General features: G+C 37.7%; 1 protein-coding gene across 1 annotated transcript; it reads left to right on the top strand.

Annotated features, from left to right (window-relative positions):
• The first annotated feature begins 79 nt into the window (after positions 1 to 79).
• pibf1 (progesterone immunomodulatory binding factor 1) lies at positions 80 to 20,746 on the top strand. Its single transcript, XM_042011185.1, has 18 exons — positions 80 to 724; positions 921 to 1,021; positions 2,207 to 2,405; positions 2,546 to 2,665; positions 3,645 to 3,778; positions 3,989 to 4,097; positions 4,193 to 4,312; positions 4,409 to 4,470; positions 4,682 to 4,807; positions 5,221 to 5,319; positions 9,259 to 9,424; positions 11,978 to 12,128; positions 12,434 to 12,524; positions 13,006 to 13,108; positions 16,259 to 16,389; positions 17,319 to 17,403; positions 20,096 to 20,275; positions 20,557 to 20,746. The coding sequence occupies exons 1-18, from the start codon at positions 458 to 460 to the stop codon at positions 20,608 to 20,610; spliced, it is 2,298 nt and encodes a 765-aa protein (XP_041867119.1). The 5' UTR covers positions 80 to 457; the 3' UTR covers positions 20,611 to 20,746.
• Positions 20,747 to 21,117: the final 371 nt, after the last annotated feature.

Here is a 21,117-nt window from a genome sequence, read left to right as displayed (position 1 = left end):
GCGACTCACGTGTTTGGAGTGGGTACTGCATTAGCTGTGCGGCGTAACCAGCAGCAGACGAATGAGCGTTTACTGTACTGCACGTGCTTTACCACAGAGGGCGTTGTTGTTGACGCAACATAATAGTCAAGCTATTGGCGGTTAGCAGGCGGCTCGGGGCGGGACCCTTGAAAATAGAAACAAGAAACCGTGTGGTCTTGTCAGCCCCGGGATATCGTTCATATTTTATATTATATTTGTTATAAAATACGTACGTAGGTAATCTGATTTTAACAATGTAGCTAGGATAGTGCATGGTTGGGTATAGGTTCTTGCTGGAAACTAACGTTCCACAGTTATCGCGATGTCTTTGAAATCTAAATTAACGTTCTAATCGCAATAATCTCAGTCGGTGACTGGACAGCGTACGTTAAAAGTCAACAAAGAGACTGAAAGTCGTTACCAAAAACACTACAAAATGCCTCCGAAAAAGCAGCACCAAAAGCCAACAACAGCCAACGTCTCCAGTTCATTGGACCTGGAGTCTGAGGACATCAGTCTGGAGACGACGGTGCCCACCACTGAGGATGTTTCTTCGTCTGACGAGCAGCGGGGTGGCTCTCAGAAGGTGACCCGTCAGCTCATCGAGAGGAAGGAGCTGCTGCATGCGGTCCAGCTGCTGAAAATCGAGCTTTCTCAAAAAAATCTCATCATAGACAACATGAAAGCCGACCACATGTCAAAGGTACATTGAAGGGATGCTCCAACATCTATGAGTGATTATGAAAAGTGTTGTTGTGGATATGTGGCTTTAATTTACACCTAGGTTGTGTCTGTTAGATGTAGAGGATAAGACAGTCATCTTCAGTAAAACCATTGTTCCAACATTCATAACCGTTTCTGTCAGTGTGCATGTTAATATGGATTATGTCATGTTTCAGGTCGAGGAACTGGAGGAGAAGCTGAATGACACCCTGCATCAAAAACAAGTACTGAACCTGAGACTGGACAGCCAGTTGAAACTTGCTCAGGAGGAGCACAGGTGAAAAATAAACTAGATAAATTTATTATTCCTATCCCATAATAGGTCTTCATAGGATTGTTGTGTGCACAAATTGAACAACAAATACTAATCCGTTACTGGAAATATTTTTTATTTTTTAAAATTTTTCATCCTTTTTGTCTGCAACTATTAGTACATGCAGCTGAACACAAAATGCAATGAATAACACCCCTGCTTACATCAACATGTTGATGTTTGTAGAAAGGTATATCAAAATCCCATTTGAACTCAAAAGACCTCCAGGATGATTTGGCAGACTCTGGAGTGGTGGTGTAATTTTCTACTGTGCAGCAAAATCTGCAGTTTTAAGATGAACCCCTCCCCTTTCCTGCTCTATAAAAGTAAATGCCAAAAGTTTGCATAATAACATCTAAACAAGCCTGAAGGATTTTTAAAACAATTCTTTTGGACCAATGGATTTAGACTGCTTCCCAGTCAAGAATGAGTAAAATTTTAGAAAGAAGAATGGATTCAATTAAATACCAACTATCTCTGGAAGAAAATATTGCAACCAGTTTTGGGTGACCAGACCAAAAGTTTTTATCACACTCTCCCCACGGATTTAGTTGAATTCTTATGACAGGACTTGTTCATATGGCTGCTTGGATACAAATCCCGTTACTTTAACTAAAAGCTAAAAGCCAAACTCATAAATCTTTAGTATCTGCTTTTGCTTTGAGTTTTCCCCCCAAAATGTTCTGATCACAAATAAGATTTGCAGCTTTTTTTAAGGTGTTTGTCCAAAATCCAATATTCTTTATCCACCATGCTGGCATTGGTTAAAAGAAGAAGCCACTGGGTTGCTGTCTTTCTACTGCTCATGCAGTGAGTCTGTCACCAGATGGATGGACTCGAGCTTCACAGTCTTGTGATGTAGATGGTAACATTTGTCACCTGTGTAACCACCGGCTGAATTTTTACAGTCTGGCTATGAAAAAATGTGTTTAAAGGCTGTGAAGGTTACAACTAAATAATAACTACTGACCTTGCAGGGTGCCCACATTTTAGCTTGAAGTCCACACCCTTTCTTTTCTTCCTTTTGAAAATCTAAAAGTAAAAGGAGTGTAAAAGTGAGCTTACAAGAAATACTGAAAAAAAAGTTTTAAATGCTATAAATGTGCTAGACTATAGTATAAAACTATAAATTAAGATTATCCTCTTCAGGAAGCAGCAGACTCTGCGTAAACAGGAGATGGAGACCATCCTGCTCAGACAGCAGCAGCTGGAGGAGACAAACCGACAGCTCTGTCAGAAGGCTGGAGAGCTACGGAGGTCTCTTAGGGATCTGGAGATCTCCCAGGAACGGTACCAGGAGCTCTGCAGCCTCCCTGAGGACAACATCTCTATACAGGAATATGTAGCTGTGAGTATGTCGGAGCACTCTCTAATGTCTACACTCCTCTGTTATCCATCCTGCTGATGGCCACCACAAAGACAAGGTATTTGCATGTTGAAACTGTCAAGGAACATGCTGACTTTTTTGTCTTTGTGTTGGGTTTTTAGATGCGTTTCTATGAGACTGTGACCCCTCTACGGACACAACTGACTCAACACAGTGTGCAGAAAGAATATTTGACTGAAGAGCTGGACTTGCACAGAAGCAAGATTAAAGCTTTGATGGAGGTACAACACTTACACAAGTTTTTTTTTACACCTCCATGTTATTATCATTGATTTTTCACAGTAATGTCACTTTTTATTTCACAATATTCATCTTTTACCACCTTTTTTTGTATTTCCACATTCATCTCTGTTTATTTCTTGTTAAAGTGTTCAAAGTTAAAACATGTTTGTGTAACGTATGAAAATGGCACTACTAAACACTTCCCTGTGTTATAAACACACATAGATACTGGCTAAATGGGAGAAACGCAGCTATCACTCCAAACACACATGAACAAACACTCTTTACTGAATAATATATTTAAATGCCGGGACATGGAGAATACAGCGTCAAGCCAGGGTCAAGAGATTCACTTACTTTAAAACTATAGGTAACATCGTGAAGTAGGTTGGATTATTTAAGCCATCAAAAACATGTCTGCTGCAGCCTTTCTGAAATGGTCATTTTCACAGCATGTTGTGTTTAGAATGATAATAGTGTGAATTACAAAGAAGGCTGCTGCTAGTGTATCAAAAAAGGGAATATTTTCCCAGTGGAAGATACTTTGAGACTAAATGAGTGTTGTTTAAATGCCACAAAGTCAAGGCACTCAAACTTTTTTAGGTTATGGACACTGTAGAGTGGAGATATTTGCCAAAACGGCCTTCTCCTAAAATTTATCTTTAAACAAATAAGTCACATAAAAACACAGTGAAAAACACAGTCATTTAATAAATGTTGTAACCTCGTTTTCTGAATACCCAGAACATGTAAACTTTGATGATGAACTGGTGAAGGTTGCCCAGCAACCACAGTAAGATGCTGAAATAAGGCAGGATTTTCCCATGTGAGAATGTGGAGGTGCTTTATGGCTCTTGAAAAACCACAAGCACCAAGAGATCTACTTAGTGAAACTTAATGAATGACTCATAAATGTTTAAGCTATATGTGCAGCATCTGATATTATTCTCTGTACCTAATGGGCATGTGTATCCACAGAGCTATGAGGAGGAGCGCCGGATACGTACGGAGCTAGAGCTGAGGAGCCAGAGACTGACGCTAGAGCTGGCTGATACCAAACAGCAGATCCAGGAAGGAGACTATCGTCGAGAAAATTACCCAAACATCAAATGGTTTGTGCACGTGTGATAGAAAAAGACGGTTGACTTCTGAGCCTTTTCTTGTAGACTGCAGTTAAGTGATCTGAAGAAGGCAGAAACATGAGTATTGAACAGTACATGAGAAAAACTCGAATAATTTTCCCTTATATTTCAATACTGCATTTATAACTTCGAAGTCTAAATGTATATTATTATTTTTTTTTTTTTTACTGTGGTTTGTAGTGAGCGGGACAACTTAGAAGCAGAGTTGAAGGAGTTAAAGAGGAGATTTGAAACAGTGGACTTTGCTCACGCTGCACTGATCAGAGAAAAGGACACTCTCAGCAATGAGGTTCATCTCAGATACCCACCTCCTTACCCACTTATTTTATTCTTTTGATACTCAGTGAATTTTCCTGGGTTAACTGTGTCCTTCTTGCCCTGCAGGTGGCAACATTGCAGCAATCAGTAACTCTCCTGCAGAAGGACAAGGACTACCTACACAGGCAAAACATGGAGCTCAGTGTCCGCTATGCACATCAGGAAGACCGCCTGGAGAGGCTGCAGGTCCTTAGACTTTGTGGAAGCAGCTCATTTAATACGTCATCCATTAAGTAACATGAAGTCACATGATAAGTTGGTACTTCTTGTTTTGTTTTCCAGATACAACTAGAAGACACAAAGAAAGCCAGGGAGGATACTTATGAAAAATATGTAGCATCCAGGTGCGTTTCTGCTTGAACAGTCACCAAATGTTCATCACTGAGATACTAAACAACACCAGTAAAATGACTAAATTGTGACTTTGAAATATACATACCAATTTCTTAGTTCTGATCATAATCCTGCTCTGATCTGACCTATAGGCAGACACTTTTAAGAAAATGAAATTTCCACGATTTTTTTCCATATTTTGTCATCTTCTTTTTTCTTCAGAGACCACTATAAATCAGAGTATGAAAAGAGGTTGAGAGAAGAGTTGGAGAACATCAGACTGAAAACCAGTCAGGAGATAGAGAACCTACAGAGAAGCTCCAGAGAGATGTACGAGAGAGAGAACAGGTATCAGTCTTTTTTTAAATATGTGTCTAGAAAAACTATGAAAAAATATAATGGGTGCCATTCAAACACAAAGTTTTTATTATTATTATTTTTTAAAGATTATCAACCTGACTTTTCAGACTAGGCTCAAACACTTTTTTAAATGATGTGTTTTGAATGGGTTGGCATGATTTTTCCAAGCTGTATTCATTCACTCATCTAGTCAAAATCACAATACAAGTCATCTAAGGAACGTAATAATGCACATGCACAATATAACGTTGTACTACTTCATAACAGACTCAAGATAAAATACATACAATACAAACTTCATAAAATATATAGATATTTTTAAGGACTAAAGTATTTTTTGTTAAATAAAATATAATAGCGTGACTTCTTCTAAGTGTGTTTGTATGTGTGTGTTCAACCAGGAACTTGCGTGAGGCCAGAGACAATGCTGTGCTGGAGAGAGACAGAGCAGTGTCTGCTGAGAGAGACGCTCAGTCCAGATATGACCAACTGCTGGAACAGTAAGTTTTAACATTAGTCGTGTAGAAAAAAATAAAACAACAGGTGCATATTTTCTTTACATCATAACCTTGATATGAAAGGTACAGCCATGCAGATAAATGAGGTTTTATTCATGCTGAATGAAAGTTCTCAGTGTCTTTATATTGGTGCATGGGCAAAAAATAGTTTTGAAACAGTTCAAAACATGTTGCAAATATGGAGTTTCTGTTAGTTTCACAATGTGTTTTATACACATTGGTGAAATAAACTAAACTTTTATGATCATCTGAAATGAGCATGATTATTGCAAATGACTGTGATTTGATTATGTAATAATTGACACAGACAGCTGTTGAGGTCACTGTTATTTTCCAACACAGCAGCATTCACAGGCCCAGTTTTTACATTGTTCATATGTTTTAATTTCACAAGTCTGCATTTATGGTCTCATAAACAGCAGTCAGTGCAGCAATCAGCTTTATGCTCCTGCTTCGATTACAAGTCCATATGAACTCTGTTAAGTGGTTACGATATTTTAGTTGGTTTGACATATGAAGTAATGGTTGTAGGCCAGCAAAGCTTTGGTGCAACTCTGGAACCAGTTTCCCTGGCTGAGAGCTGGTTTGCTGGCTCCAGCCATCCCTGGAACTGCCTAAGCCTGAAGGAGTTATGACTGAAGTATGACTGTGTTCAACTAATGAGAACTCCTATTTATTTACTGTATATTAGTTATTGCATTTATTTTTAAGAGAAAGATTATGTCATGAAGTGAATAAGACTGTGTTGCATTTATCTATTTTGAACAACTCTACTAGCCTGGGAGGATAAAATTCCAACTATAAGTACTGCAATTAAATGTAGCATCCCCCCTTAAGGAAAGCAAAGAAAATAAACCTAAGGGCATATGGGGCCAGCTAACTATCGCATTTCTCATAATCATCAAACTAGTGTGATTGATAGATGTGCATCATTACTAATGCAAGCTTGCATTCAGCTTGAATTCCACTGTTTCCCTGTAAGCTGCGAGCTTGTTCTTGCTCCGACGTTAAAGTGTGAGCCTGCTGCAGTCTGTCACCAGTGAAAGCTGTAGGCGCGGTAGCGCAGAGGTTGCTGTGGTTTTCCGTGTCTTTCTGAAGATGACATGAACACTTTGTTGTAACCGGCGGATCAGAAGGTCACACTGAAGTCAGAGTTTACTGAAAGACTGCTTAGCAACGGGTATCCCTGACAGGAGTGTCTACCGTTTAGAAGTTAAATATCTTTACTGCTGGTTGAAAACAAAACAGACTGGATACCTCTTAAACGGTGGCTTATCATTTTAAATGATTATTTTAGAGCTAATGCAATTTTTTAAAATATAATTTTAATGTTTAAAAATTTTTCAAATCCAGCATTTAAAGTTGATATTGCAGTGAAAGTGATTTATGTCTATCACTGCTTCAGGCAGCAATGTCCATGTCGGTAGAGCTTTGAAAGGGGCCTCTGGTGGTGGCCGTTAAGGAAGTTTCAGATCTTGCACAGACATTGCAACATATACCATGATCCCCCCTACACTCACCAACAGAAGCACCCAAATATTTTAAGCCTTTACTTTAACATTTTAGGGATATCAGCCAGCTTCCTGTTTCTTTTTTTTATTTCTTGCACACATCTTTTTCAAAAGGAATGATTTAACTGTAGAAATTAATTATTAAAAAAAATCCCTCCATGACATCTTATATTCTGTCATTATGAACAGTTTTCATTTAAACCTTAAATTAATTTATAGGGTTACTAGCTGAACCAGAGAGGCATACGCACACATGCAAACACACAGCAGCAGCAGGAGCAGCAGCACTGGTCCTGTGCTGGGTTACTACTACATACCCATCATTTCTCTAAATCCAAACCACCAGCTGTTAGTCTTTCCATACCCACTCACACACTTTACTCTCCCCCTTACACACTCTCTCTGCCGCGATCACATTCCATTTCTGCGTCACATCGCAAGCCAGCAATGACAGATGCTTGCCTCAAGCCCTTAACCCCTAACCCCATGAATGCCCCTATATTTGGGGTAAAGAATGAGGGGGACAAGCTTGAAATGGCATCGGATGATTGAGGCATCGAGGGCCAGCTTGAATCTCTGCGCTCTTATTTCAGACTGCAGGCTAACAAACCGTTTAATGTGATAAGATTGTCCAAACAAAGCAAAATGTTGAGTGTGGTTTTTGCTTTCACAATCAGAGCAAACTGAAAGTTAGTATAACAAAATCGCTTCAGGCAAAAATATATCTGCAAATACTGTCATTAAATTTTAAAAGGACAGAAGAAACACAGCCGACTACACCCCTTTAGAAGTAGGTTTTCTTTTTCTTTTCTTAAGAAAAACGTTGCCTCCTTGCTTCTAGGTGGTAGCTGCCATTTATAAAAGAAGGCATAAAATGTCAACCATGTGTACATGTCTGTCACTGTGAGTGCATAGCTCAGGCCTGCACACTATGGATGATGAAATCTTATCAGGTCAGCTGTAATCGAGAGTTATTAATATTATCCAGCCAACCTCCATGGCTTGATGTAGCTTGTGTGTGCATGCTTGAAAACTGCCTAAGGAGGAGCATCGAGCTTAAAAATAATTTTATGATCTTTTGTTTTTAAAACTATAGCAGATTATTCCATTTTTTAAGTTCTTTTATGTTAATCAGTGCATTCTGTTTTATATTAGTTAATTGTTCTGTTTATAAAAATATACAAAAAAAGGAAGAAACATATAACATTTATTGTTTGTGAAATCTTCAGACTGTCTTGTCAATCAGACAAATAAACCAAAATACAGCAATTCAGTTTTAGGAGGTTATGAAACCCAACAAAAAAGAATATTTTCTCATTTTAGAAGGTGAAGACTTTTTGTCTCTAATAACTGAAAGTCGGGGTGCTTGTAATTTGTAGATAAACAAAAGATCTAATGATGGTGCAGGATGTAGTTTAGCAATGTCTTGCTGAAATATGAAAATGTTGAGTGGATCATCAGCAGACGTTGCTCTAAAACCTCTATGTACTTTTCAGCATTGATAATTCCTTTACAGATGCAGACTTTTAAATGGTCTATTGATAATCTGAATGGTCTCTCTCTTTAGTAACCCTTTATTACCCTTTATTTGGCAGTGGCTCAGGTGGTAGAGTCTGCCCAAGAGTAGCTGTGGCGACACACGTAGCTCACCATCGCCAAGTATGAATGAGGAGTGAATAACTAACGGATACAATGTAAAGCGCTTTGGGTGCCTTGACTGGATTATTATTATTATTACATCCATGGTTTTCAAAAAGAATTTAAAATTGTGATTCAATGTCCCACCTTTTTTGGCATTGGGGTTGTAATATGTGTATAAAAGGTTAGAGAAGAATTGTTTTTGTTTTTTTTTTCGTGAATGCAGGGTGTCTCCAGCTGTCTTTATATTATTTATGCATGATTTCAAAACTGAAAGCAAGGATATCTTCAATCTTTTTCCTCAGAAAAATACTTATGTTGCAGCCAACTTGAAAGACTGAAAATAATATTACATTAACCATTGTTTTGAGTGCTGTTGAGAAATACTAGACTAATTAAAGACTTGGCTCTCCTGCTTTGTTGATTTGCTGTAAAATCACAGTTGCCAAACTGTTAAATGACTCTTCAACAGTTCCCATGAACTACTCATTGAGCAAGGGACATGAAATAATTGATTGCTTTCCAATTTCCAAACAAACATCAAACAATCTCCAAAAATAGTTTATTCAAATTATATGAAGGAAAACATTGCAGCATCTATTTGAAACCACCGTAGCCTGAAATTTGTTTGGCCTCCACTGCATATTAGGTTGCTTTATTACTCAGCTATGTCCACATAACGTTTCTGCAGAAAGACATATGATCTCACTTTTTCAATCCACATATTTGGGAAATTTGAATACATGCGTTTCCACATCCATTTATCTTTTAGGTTTCGTCAGCTCCAGCTGGGCACTGATAACCGGGTAGCAGAACTGTCCAACCAGGCCAAGCTACACTCCTTCGAAGCTGAGCGTGCTCAGATGCTCAAGGAAGAGACGGCTAAGGCCCTGGCCCAATGCCAGGTGGAGTGTGAGAAACAGCAGAAGAAACTGGAGGTACTATGAAAAAGAGAAATTCCTTGTGTATGCTCCTCTGTGAGTTAGCATTACTCCTTAGTTTGAAGGTTGCATGATACAGCATTAAGATAATTTATTAGATAACAAGAGATAAAACATATTTTACTCATATGTTCTGTTGATAGAGAAATCCATCCTTAACTTCTCTTAAATCAGCCAGATGTAGTCAGTATAATTTAAAAAGAAGAAAAAAAAACAGTTGCAACATGATCAGGTTTTGTCTCCAATCATACTGTGACCTGCTGTTGATTGCACATTCATGTATTAGAGAAAATAGCACAGTATTGTGAATAGCAGTGTGATTGGACGAGATTCTACAAGTGGAGTTGATGGCAATCATGTATATCTGCTTTAGACATCATTTATGTTCCATTTGATTTAGCCCTTTTAAAAAAAAATTACATGATTTTTAGATGTAATGTTTTACTTCTACACACATGTACAATGATGCTTTTTTATTTTGTAAGTCCCATTTTACTCTTTATTTATAGTAATATTTTAGAGTGAGTAACAGTGTATTGATGTCTCACTGGTGTCTACTGAAAAGGCTAAAAAATAAAAATTATTAAGATTTTAAATCATATTAATCACAGTTTACAAATTAATTCATAACTATGCAAATATGCCCATTTTTACTATATTGTATCAACAGAAAGAGCAAGCCAATGCTTACAAATATCCAGTGTTAACTGACTATAACTGGGGTTCACTCTCACTACATATCTGAACCTGATCTATCTTCATAGATGTATGCATGGCTGTGCTATGACTAATAGATTTTACAGATGTCACTAGCAAACATCAATACTGAAAAATAATATGCAATAAATGCAAACAATATCTAATTGATATAGGCTGTTTTTACCAACATCTTTCATCCTTTCGTTTCACGTGGTAGTGACATGGATCTGATTGACATGAGACTAATAAATGTTACCTACTTTAGCCAGCATGTCTAAAAACAATACTTTGGGTTAAATATGTGGCAGTGTGAACCATGAATTGCTAGTTTTCTACTTCTCAGCTGAACTATTAACGAACGAAACAGGAGAGACGGCACTTGCGTCAGAAAAGCTGATCAGCTGATCACCGACAGCTGGTGTGATGATTCATGGAATAACAGGAAAGGAGGAGGCAGCACAGACACAGAAGACTAGAGCAGCGGTGTTTGTAAAAAAACTGTAGGAAACCTTTTTTTTGATGCATTAAAATTGTTATTGAACCCCCTCACTATGAAAAGTGTTGGCGATGTTAAAAATTTTAATGCAATTAATTACATAAATTAGTTACTGCCATTAACTTGTTATTTTTTACTTAAAATATACCATTTTCATACATGCATATACTGTAGTGGAAAGTGTGTATGAGAGATGCGTGGAAAGAATTTTTGTCTTTGTTTTAAAAAGATAATCATATGTCCATTTGTAGATTATCTTTCTTTCCTTCTTTATGCACTGACTGGCAGTGTTGGGTCGTAATGCATTTTCTAGTACCGCGATACTGTCACAGCGTTACTTTTGTCAGTAACTAATACTCTAATGCATTACTCTTTAAATGAAGTAACTTAGTTACCGTTACCTTATGGTGCATTTTTCCGTTACTATCTAAACCAGCACATTTTGGCCAGCAGGTATGAGCTTCTTCCTGTTTACAGCAGTGGTGCAGCACAACATGGACAGTGTTGCAAAGACCGCTTGTTGTGCTTGTTTTTCTGTGAAGTTGCTTGTAAATACCATCATTCACGGGTTGAGGGTTCCTCTGTTTGCGGAAAAATGAACTCAAAAGTCTTTTATTGCAGGATATAGTGTCCACAGCCCTGTTTCTGCTGGTCTAAGGTAAATTAGTGTTGAAAAATTTGTGTTTGAGGTTTTATTATAATTCGTATGACATTGTAATTAAGTTGTAAAGATATTAATGGGAGAATTTTTAGGAATGTTTTACAAAAATATCTAAAAAGTTACTTTTAAAAGTAACGCATTACTTTTTGATGTAACTGATCAAAGTAACTAAGTTACTTTTGGAATGTTACTTTTAGTAACTAGTTACTTTTTTCAGTAACTAGCACAACACTGCAGATATTCACAGTTACTCAGGAAGCAATTTTTACTCATTAAAAAAATCAATAAAAGATTGCATATATTTAGTGAATAAATTAAGTGAGACCTAAGGCTCTGTTAAAAAGTCTGTCTGAAACCTGAACCATAATATATAAAAAAAAAAAAACATAGAAAGAAATAGTTAAGTTTCCATTTTGATGGAGTTCTTTAAACCTTTTTTCTCTTTCTGACATTTTTACCTTTTAACCAACAAATGTAGAAAAAAATGCTGAATTTCTGGTAAATAACGTACACAAATAAAATGAATGTAATCATGTTTTGGAAGTTAGTATAGAAAAAAACCCATCGACAGTCCCTTTTTTAATCACAGTGATGAAACATTATTACATTGGGTTTTATACTCATTTAATTGGAAATTACACGGCTGGTCAAAGTTTTAATTTTCAAGTCTAACTCCACTTTGCCCGTCCCTCAGCTCCTCACTCAGGAGTTTTACAGGCTACAAACGTCATCTGAGAAGCGGCTGGCGGAGCTGCAAGCTCAGAATGCCGAGCAGGCATCTCGACTGGAGACGTATGAGAAGCTCGAGCAAGAGTTGGACCAGGTCACCATGCAGGCTGCTGAAAGTAAGATCATAGCATTAGTTCTGTGCTAGCCAGTAACTTATGCACATGACTGTGAAGTCAGAAAGAGATAAACAAGTTGACACTGACAAATTTCAAGTGCACTGAACTGAAGCCTGGGACCAGAGTTTCTAAAATTATGGGTCATTTTATTGAATTAAGATGTAAAGAGTTTAATTAAATAAAGAAAATGACAGAAATTTACTATGTTTTTCCAAGAGATATGAGCAGATAAAGTAAACTCCATCATGCTTTTGTAATAATAGACCTCAGGATATTGATGCATGTTTGTTTCTATTTGATGCCAGTTGAGAATGAGGAGGAGGCAGAGAGAGTTCTGTTCTCATACGGCTATGGAGCCAATGTTCCTACAACAGCCAAAAGAAGACTAAAACAGAGGTAGAGTACATAAAACACTGAGTGATGTCACCAAACAAATTATTCTGGGATCACAAAAAGTTTTTACAATATGTCTCAATTGGGCTTTGCATATTTCAGCAAGACATTTCTAAACCTCATCCCACATTATATATATATATATATATATATATATATATATATATATATATATATATATATATATATATATATATATATATATATATATATATATATATATATATATGTAGCATGCCTAGAATAATAATATTTATAACTAAATAAATATATATTTGTGTGTGTGTGTTTGTTTTGTTTTTTTTCTTTTAAATCTGTGACATCAGGCTAATGCCAAATCTTTAGTTTGAAACTTGTGTGTGCAGCCAAAATCCCCAATCCCACTGTTATGGTTACATAAACTGGCAATACACACATGTGCAATCTTGTCAGTGTTGTCATGTTTTTGCTTTTCCATAACATTTTTTATTTGGCTGTTGTGTAGCGTTCACTTGGCCCGCAGGGTGCTGCAGCTTGAGAGGCAGAACACATCACTGAGGAGAGAGCTGGAGAGACACCAGTCACAAACAGGACAGATATCAGAGGAGGTACACACACATTAACACACAGTAATCAGCTGTGTGTTTGCCTGGAGATCCTCATTAATTGAATGAAGTTTAATTTAATGTTAATTTTCAGAAAAACACTGCAGGTCTCTACATGCAAATGCTTGTTTTCCCACCACCTCAAATCCCCCACAGCAATTCAAATTATTGTTGTTCCTCAGCTTCTATCAAAGTCAAAATGATTTATTACAACCAGCCTTTACCTCACTCACGAAATTCTTTATCACAGAGCAAAGCTCGATGGCTCCTTTCTCATTGCCCACAATCTACCTTCTTGTCTCATAACGATGCTCTTCTAATCACTCTGTGACAAACTGCTGACGCACCTGTGAAACTAAACCATGCCTATAATAATAATATTAAGAACTAAATAAATAAAAATAATAATAATGCCAAACAGGAGTTTACTAAAGTTTTATGCACTTTACAACTTGTAGTATGACAGTGACCCCAAACATCTTGAGAGACCAGAAGAACAGCAAATCCTGCAACAGATGGTATGTCTACAACAAAGCCACTGTCATATTTTCCACGTGTCAGTCTGGAATTACATGAAGGGGCAAAAGCAATAAAAAAAATGTAAATTCACAGAACTGTGGCTAATTCTCCAAGATCATTGGAACAGCCATTGGAACAGATTTTTCAGTTTGTTTAAACTCAGCAGAAATAAAAACTACTCACGGCTTATCTTTCAAAAGGTATTCCCATACATAGCCCTGGATGCCATTACTCATCTTAAGAAACTAAAAGTTTCTCTAGCCATTTGTCTCTAACAAAGGCTCTGCAAAATCTCTGATTCTACTTTGAAAGTCATGCCAGAAAAATGACAGGTTATTTAACAGCAGACAGTAGACACCACCGAATTTGTGTGAGAAGAGCACAAAGTTAGTCTTGTTATCTGTCATACTTGTTGACACAGTGAGTAGTGGAGCCAAAAACCATGACGGCCATGCTGCTCACTCTCCAAACAACGCTCGACACCAATCACTGAGTTTTTTGTTGTGTTTAGCACAGCATGTGCATGTGCGTGCAACAATGAGACTTTAATATTGGGTGTGTTTATTTTGTCTATATGTGACTGTGCTAAGTCACATGTCCACCACTCGTGCACTGTCTAAAACTTGAAATCACACGAGTGACATCTCAGGCGGCCTGTGTGCTTGTCTTTTCTCCACTGTTTATTATAATCTCATTGAGAGGAGAACTTGTGCAAGACAGAATAAAGTGGGTAGGCAGATTTGAGACTAAATAAACCAGCCTTTCAGCTGTCAGTTGTGATTGACTGGCATTTGTCTGGAATTCCTCATGATTCAACAGGTGTGAAAGAAAAGAGTGAAAAATTATGCTTCCTTCTCACTAGAAAGAGCTTGGGTGTTAACCACTTAACCACCCACACAAACGACCTGACTAACTCACTATTGTCCATACCCTCCCACCCAGTTCTACTCACTACTGGCTGGCAGTAAAACTAGTTTAATGTGTAACACCCTAACTTTATCTATTGTTGGCTGATTTTAAGCATGATACTGGCTGAGCAATGCTGTACTGCGTTTTAATAAAAAGATCCAACTGAGATATGCCTTCAATAGAAACTCACATTTATAGGCCCTCAAAATACCCTTGATGACATCAAAGATAAGGATTCACAGGCTACAGTTGTTGAAGAAGGGGGTCATCTACAAATGTTCAACAGATTTAGATATTTAATGCAGTATTATCTGCATGTAAAACTAGTTTTAACTTAGTATTACTTAACTGCAGTGAATGCCAAAAGTTTTATCCACATTAATATTGAGTAGCTTGATTCCTCAACATGTAGTCATGTAAAAAAATGAAAATGCACCTATTTCAATTTAGACGTTTTATCTATTAGGACAATTAAAACCAAACAAAACAATATAAACTTGTCACAAAAATGTAATTTCTTTGTTATAACAATGCTCATTGGCAATATGTTGTTGGAAAGACTTTATTTTCTATTTTAAGTGGTGCCACATTTGTAAGAAAAATATATTTGTGGGATGAGCAACAGCATCAGCAGAGTTGAGTATGTGGGCATGAAAAATGTGCAAAATGTTTTCATCAAAGCCAAAGAACTTGGTCTGCTATTGACTCTTGTTTTGTGCCTCTGGTAGCTGACTGTTGATAATAAGGTGTTTATCACCTGTAAGCATGTACTCTGCGACAGCAGTCGATGGTGTCTGCTTCAACCATGCACCTTTGACTGATCTGGATAGGGCAACTTCAAGCAGGTCTTCAGTTCCACAAAACCAAGCTGGAGCATTATATGGAGTGAGCACCTGTTGTATCTCCAAATTAAAGGCCATGTCCAATACAATGAGGAGAGTCAGACAGGCCACAAGAAGACCATTTCCTCACACTGACATCTCTTGCAGGACAATAGGGCTGAAAGCTCTCTGTCCAGACAGTCTGGAACAGACCACCAGTTTCCTGTCTCATAGACCTGACTAAAGCTCTACCATAAAATAATAAATATTAACTATGTCTCACTTATTCTGACTCCAATCATCCAAAACCAACAATAAGTTAAAGCTAATAGCAGAATAAGCTACAGAGATTTGGTCATTTTTTCATGGGTGCAACCCACATACTGAGTCCTGTTGCTCATCCCACAAGTGCATTTTTCTTTTAATTGTGGCACCATTAAAGAGAAGAAAAAAACAGACTTTTCGATGGTATGAGATTTATTGCCAAGAAGCACTGTTGCAACAAAGACATAGCTGACCAAACAGAAATGTCCTTACTTTTTGGGCATTTCTATCATTCTACAGTGAGAAACATTCACAAGTTGAAAGCATTCAAGACTGCCTCCAGTCTTTCCTTGGTGAGGATGCACCAGTATATTCATCCCAAGGTCAGATCAAGCAGTGCTCAGAGAAACCTTACAAGGCACCTAAAGACAAAACATGTGGTATTTTCTCATATCAGTTGATGGCTTTGAATTCATTGTCCATTCAGTAGATATAAAGCTGTATCGTAATAAAACTTGTGATGTGCCTCTCTAATAAGGATCAGGTGGGGTTTTTTTCTCTCCTTGTGTCCTGCTAAATATAACACGAGAATTCAGTGTAGATTTATTTTCTTTTACATGACATGTGTTTTGGTCCTTAGTTGTCTGCAGCCAACCAACTGTTGCAGCAGACGCAGCAGCCGTATAGCTACCTGATTGAGACAGTGAGACAAAGGGATGCACAGATCAACATGCTGAAGGAACGTGTCTCCTCTCTTGAGGATGATGTCAGGTACACACACAATCTTGCTTATCAGTCTCTTCCTGTTAATATCATTTGTTTTATCTCTTGTCGTCTACTCGCCATATATCTGTACTCTTGGGCGTATCCTTTATCCTTGTCATCTTCCGTCTCTCTCTTATCCTGTCTGTGCACCTGTGCAGGAGCATATGTATTCCCAGTAACTGGCTCACATCAACACATCTACAGCTACCTGGCACTGACCTAAATCCTTGTTGTCACCCCCTGTATTTCAGTTTGACAAATATGCATACTGACAGACTGCAGGTTTTCTCTTGCTGCTAACTACCACTGAGCGCTCACCTGGGGCAAGCAGAATGGGAAAAATCCTTTTAAAATGCTGTCAAGCTTCTCTCTAGCCTCCCTCTTCTGTCTGTCAGATAAACTGAAGTTTCCCTGCGGCTGTGCAGAGCTGTTTTAGCAGCAAGAGACACAGTTCACAGGAGGTTTCGTCTTCATGTTAAAATAAGTAAAAAAAATTTCCCCCCAGATTTCTCATTGAACCATGTTGAAGCTGTTATTTTAAGATCAATTCAGGATGATTTTAGGTCCCATATTACAGGTTCCAACTTGTGTGTTTCACAGTCACAGGGATAGTTAATTTTAACAATTCTGCTGTATGTTTTAGAAAATCATGACTTAAGTGTTTTTAATTTATTATTAGCTGTTGATAAATGTCTACAAGTAATTTATAGTCAATACTATAACAAAAGAAAGACCTGACTTATTGAAATACAGTTTGTTGATTAATAGTGGACATCCACTGCATCAAGCACATAACTTAAATAATCATGGAAACCATTGAGCAGCCATTCAGAACATCAGCTTTCTTTAAATACATATAAAACTGCATAAAAAACTTGAAAGTGTATTCATGTAATTTTTTTTCTCTGATGATGTGTTTTGTAATGTGACTCCAGCTCCCTCAGGAAAGAACGTGATTCTCTACAACATGTAAAGAATGACATGGCTGCTGACTTGGAGCGACTTCTCAACCACAGAGAGGTATGTGTGATGATGATGTGGAAATAATCTGTTGATTATTTCCTTAATTAGTATTGGGCAGCAGGTAAACTTCCTTTAACCTAACATCAGACAAGAAGAAAAATACAAATTGGTCACATTTGATAAGCTACAATAGTAAGTATTTATTTTTTAATAGTCTTAAATGATATATTACTTAACAAAGCATCCATTAATTAATTTAGTGACTACTTATGGAAGCTGTATTAATACTAGCTATTTGATATTAACACCAAAGGTGAAACGTAGTTGAGAGAGCTGTGTTCACAGCCCCAACAAAACCAGTTCAGTTAAAACAATTAGAAGGGATTATAAAACTCCTTTTGGAGGGTAATTCAACTCGGAGTGCGTCAAAACATGTTAGTTGTTTCCAGTTAACTGTGTCTAAAACTTGGAACAAGTGCAAACAAAACAGGAAGTTACTGAACATACAGTTACACAAAGAAATCAGCACAATGTACACAAATCAGTATGCCTTAAAAATTGAATGCACAACAAAATAAAAAACAAAAACAAATGGGTGGAAATAGGAAGCGATGTTTGTTACCAAACTGCAAGCATTTTCTTATAAAATCTTCACTTGTGTGGAAAGCCGACAACTCCTGAATTATGACACAGAATGTAGCCAATCAGAGAGTGAGCTGACTGAGGAGCAAGAAAGGATATAAAGTCTGAGTTCACGCTGTCTCCAGTCGGTTGGTTTTTAGATTTTTTTCAGTTCTGGATTTTTCTGTTAACAATAGTTGCAAGATCACCATCATTACTTCGTCATGAATGTCCTTTTCCATGCTGGGTGTTGTGTTTTCTGGTTGTTGCCATGGTTTTTCTTCTTCATTTTTGTTTGATCACATTTGAACACACAAGATTTCTGGCTTGGAGGACTAGATTCTAGATCGGTTGCGGGACAGAATCATTATGTGGGTGTTGTTCTGTGCTGAGATTATTGGAGCACACCAATGCCTGATTTTTTTTATCTTCATGTGTGGGGTCTCCAACAGACAAAAACTCTCTTGGGGTGTCTGTGTTTTTAGGTGCAATAAACAACTGACCGGGTTATTTAATATGTAACAAGAAACAGGGCGATGTTGACCATGCGGCAGTGCCTGTGTCTTTAAATTCCACGTGTTGTATTAAATCCCCTGTTTATTAAAACTATCTGTTCAGCCTCGCATCAGGGGAAATGCGGAAGCCACAGCTTTCCTCTTCATTCTTTTCCACGTTAACCACGCCCACCTCATATGTCCGACCAATCCCACAATACTTCTCGGAGCTCCACCAGACAAAAGTTCTGCTTAAGCTGATGTGTCAAGTACAAGCCGCAAGCTGTTCCCAGTCTCTTCCGCGAGAGAAAAATTATGTCACAAGAAAAATGTTCTTGCTTCTCGTGGAGTAAGTAACAGCCTTAAGTCTTATCCATTTGGACATTCCCTCTCCTCACACCCCTTCCGAACACTGACAGCCCTGCAGAGCTCCTTCAGTGACAGACTGCTGCACCCAAAGCATGGAAACCAGCACTGCTCCCAGTAGACCACAAACACACTCAATGAAAACCAATATAATCTATTAATGTTCAAAGACATCCATGTTAGGCTGATTTGAGTCACTAGAGGAGTCTGGAGTGAGCTAGAGGTGAGCACGTTTCTAACTGAATGTTTGTCTCTCTGTGTTGGTTCTGTGATGGACTAGGAACAGCTCCAGTCCCCTTGTGACCCTGCATTTGAATGATCCTTCTCTCGAGATAACGAGATAACAGTATTAAAAATAAACATGTGAGCCCGGCCGCCCTCGGCTTCCGTACGATTGCATGTAGGTGTGGTAATTTTTTAGAATGATCATGCAGCTTCTCAGCAAGCAAAGCACATTAAAACTTTTCTTCAGGAAAGATACTTCAATTTGAGGACATAGCCAGTAAACAGTCTATGTATCAATCTTAGTTCAGATTTAGGATGGAAATTTAAAAAATCTATTCCATGAAAAGCCTCAATACTGCAAAGCTGATCTGTTAGATGCTGTATGAGAAAGCTGTAACAGAAATGACCTGGAATATTTTTATAAGTGATGTATGTGCCTCAAACATTATTCATTTCATTCATCAGTATATGTGAACCAAGTATGTAATTTACACATAATAAATATATAAATAATAAATAATATTAGTTGTTACGTGATTTTTTTTGTCATATTTATTTTATTTTATTTTTAAATGAAAGACTGAATGAACATCCTGAAAGTGGTGATTCCATCATTTTTGCCAGGGGTTGTAGAAACATGTCCCCATATGAAGTATGTGCGCTGTCATAGACAGCTGTTCCTCAGCTCGGCTGTTTGGGATTCCATTAGGTTGCGTGTGTATTTGTGTGTGTGAGTGTGTGCTCGTGTGTGTGTGTGACATGCCAGGGCTCATGTCCTCAGAGGTGATAAATAGAACCATGAAATGACCCACAGTCCTCCCCTCTGTCCTGCTGCTGCTGCCACCCCTGTAAACCTTTCAGCTTGTTGAAAAAGAAAATCTCATAACAGTGCAGATTTATTTATTATACGAATTTATAAGTATCTTGTTTAAACTCTTACAACAGAATTTGGACACTAAACTAAGTTATTTCTTATACTTGGCTATTTATTGTTTTATCCTTGTTTTTACATCTTCATTTTTATGAAATGTGGGATTCACCAGGAGTTGGCGATGATGAAGCAGGTCCTGATCAGCATGCGGTCCAGACAGGGTGACGCTCTGAACCTGTTGGAAACTGATAAATCTACTTTCAGGACTGCTGGTTCAAGAAAACTTCAGTCCAAACATATCAACAAGACCACAGAAGAAGAGTCGCCAACCAAGCCCAAACCCACTGTGTTTGTGAGTGTCTGATTTGGCAACACCCTTTTCTGAGTCACACCACCTCAACCTGCTCGGACAGAGGTTAAGATAAAAAAAAAAACATAAGACATTGAAGAGAAATTATTGCCTTTTCACCATTTAGTTTTATCTGAGCTTTTTACTGGAGTCAGCAGAGCGCAGATATACAGCAGAATATGTTAATTCATGGCAAATCAATCAGGTGTGGATATCTCACAAAACAACAAACAAATGCTTCTGCTGTCTGCAACTCACACGTTTCTTCTCTTTCTCATTGGCAGACCAATAAAGAAGTTCCTGGTTGGTACCAAAAGCTGAAGCAGAAACCAAAATAAATATTTACTACTGGTGCTTACTCAGGTTTTAAATGATTTAAATGTAAGTTTAATTCAGGCTTGTGTATTTTAAACTTGCAAATTACACTTATTTTCATGTCTCAACAATTTTTCAAATACAAAAGCACAAACTGTTTCCATTGTCTGAATGGTTTTTTTTTTCCCATCCTCACTTGAATATTGTTCAGAAGATAAATTCCTTGCAAGTTGGTCTAAAATCAGAGGTATTACCTTCCAGAAGGTACACATTCCTTGCTAACTGAATGCCCAAAAATTCTTGGCAGAGCTCTATTTTATTAGGTCTGTCTATCATTATTTCCTCATCTGTTCTTGGCTTGAACATACCGTTGCTACAGACAAACAACACTGCAGGAACCTTAGCCTTTGATTTGCATGAGCTGAAGCTCCTTTGGCTTTAAATATAGACATAGTAGGCATACCTTTATTATTTCAGACCATGTTCTTATTGGTGTCATATTAAACTCAGCCACACGGCTGCTGCAAAGT

This window comes from Melanotaenia boesemani, chromosome 16 (assembly GCF_017639745.1).
Source record: "Melanotaenia boesemani isolate fMelBoe1 chromosome 16, fMelBoe1.pri, whole genome shotgun sequence".
In the NCBI taxonomy this organism is placed as follows: domain Eukaryota; kingdom Metazoa; phylum Chordata; class Actinopteri; order Atheriniformes; family Melanotaeniidae; genus Melanotaenia; species Melanotaenia boesemani.
The sequence above is the reverse complement of the archived record's forward strand: the minus strand, read 5'-3'. Positions and strand labels throughout refer to the sequence as shown.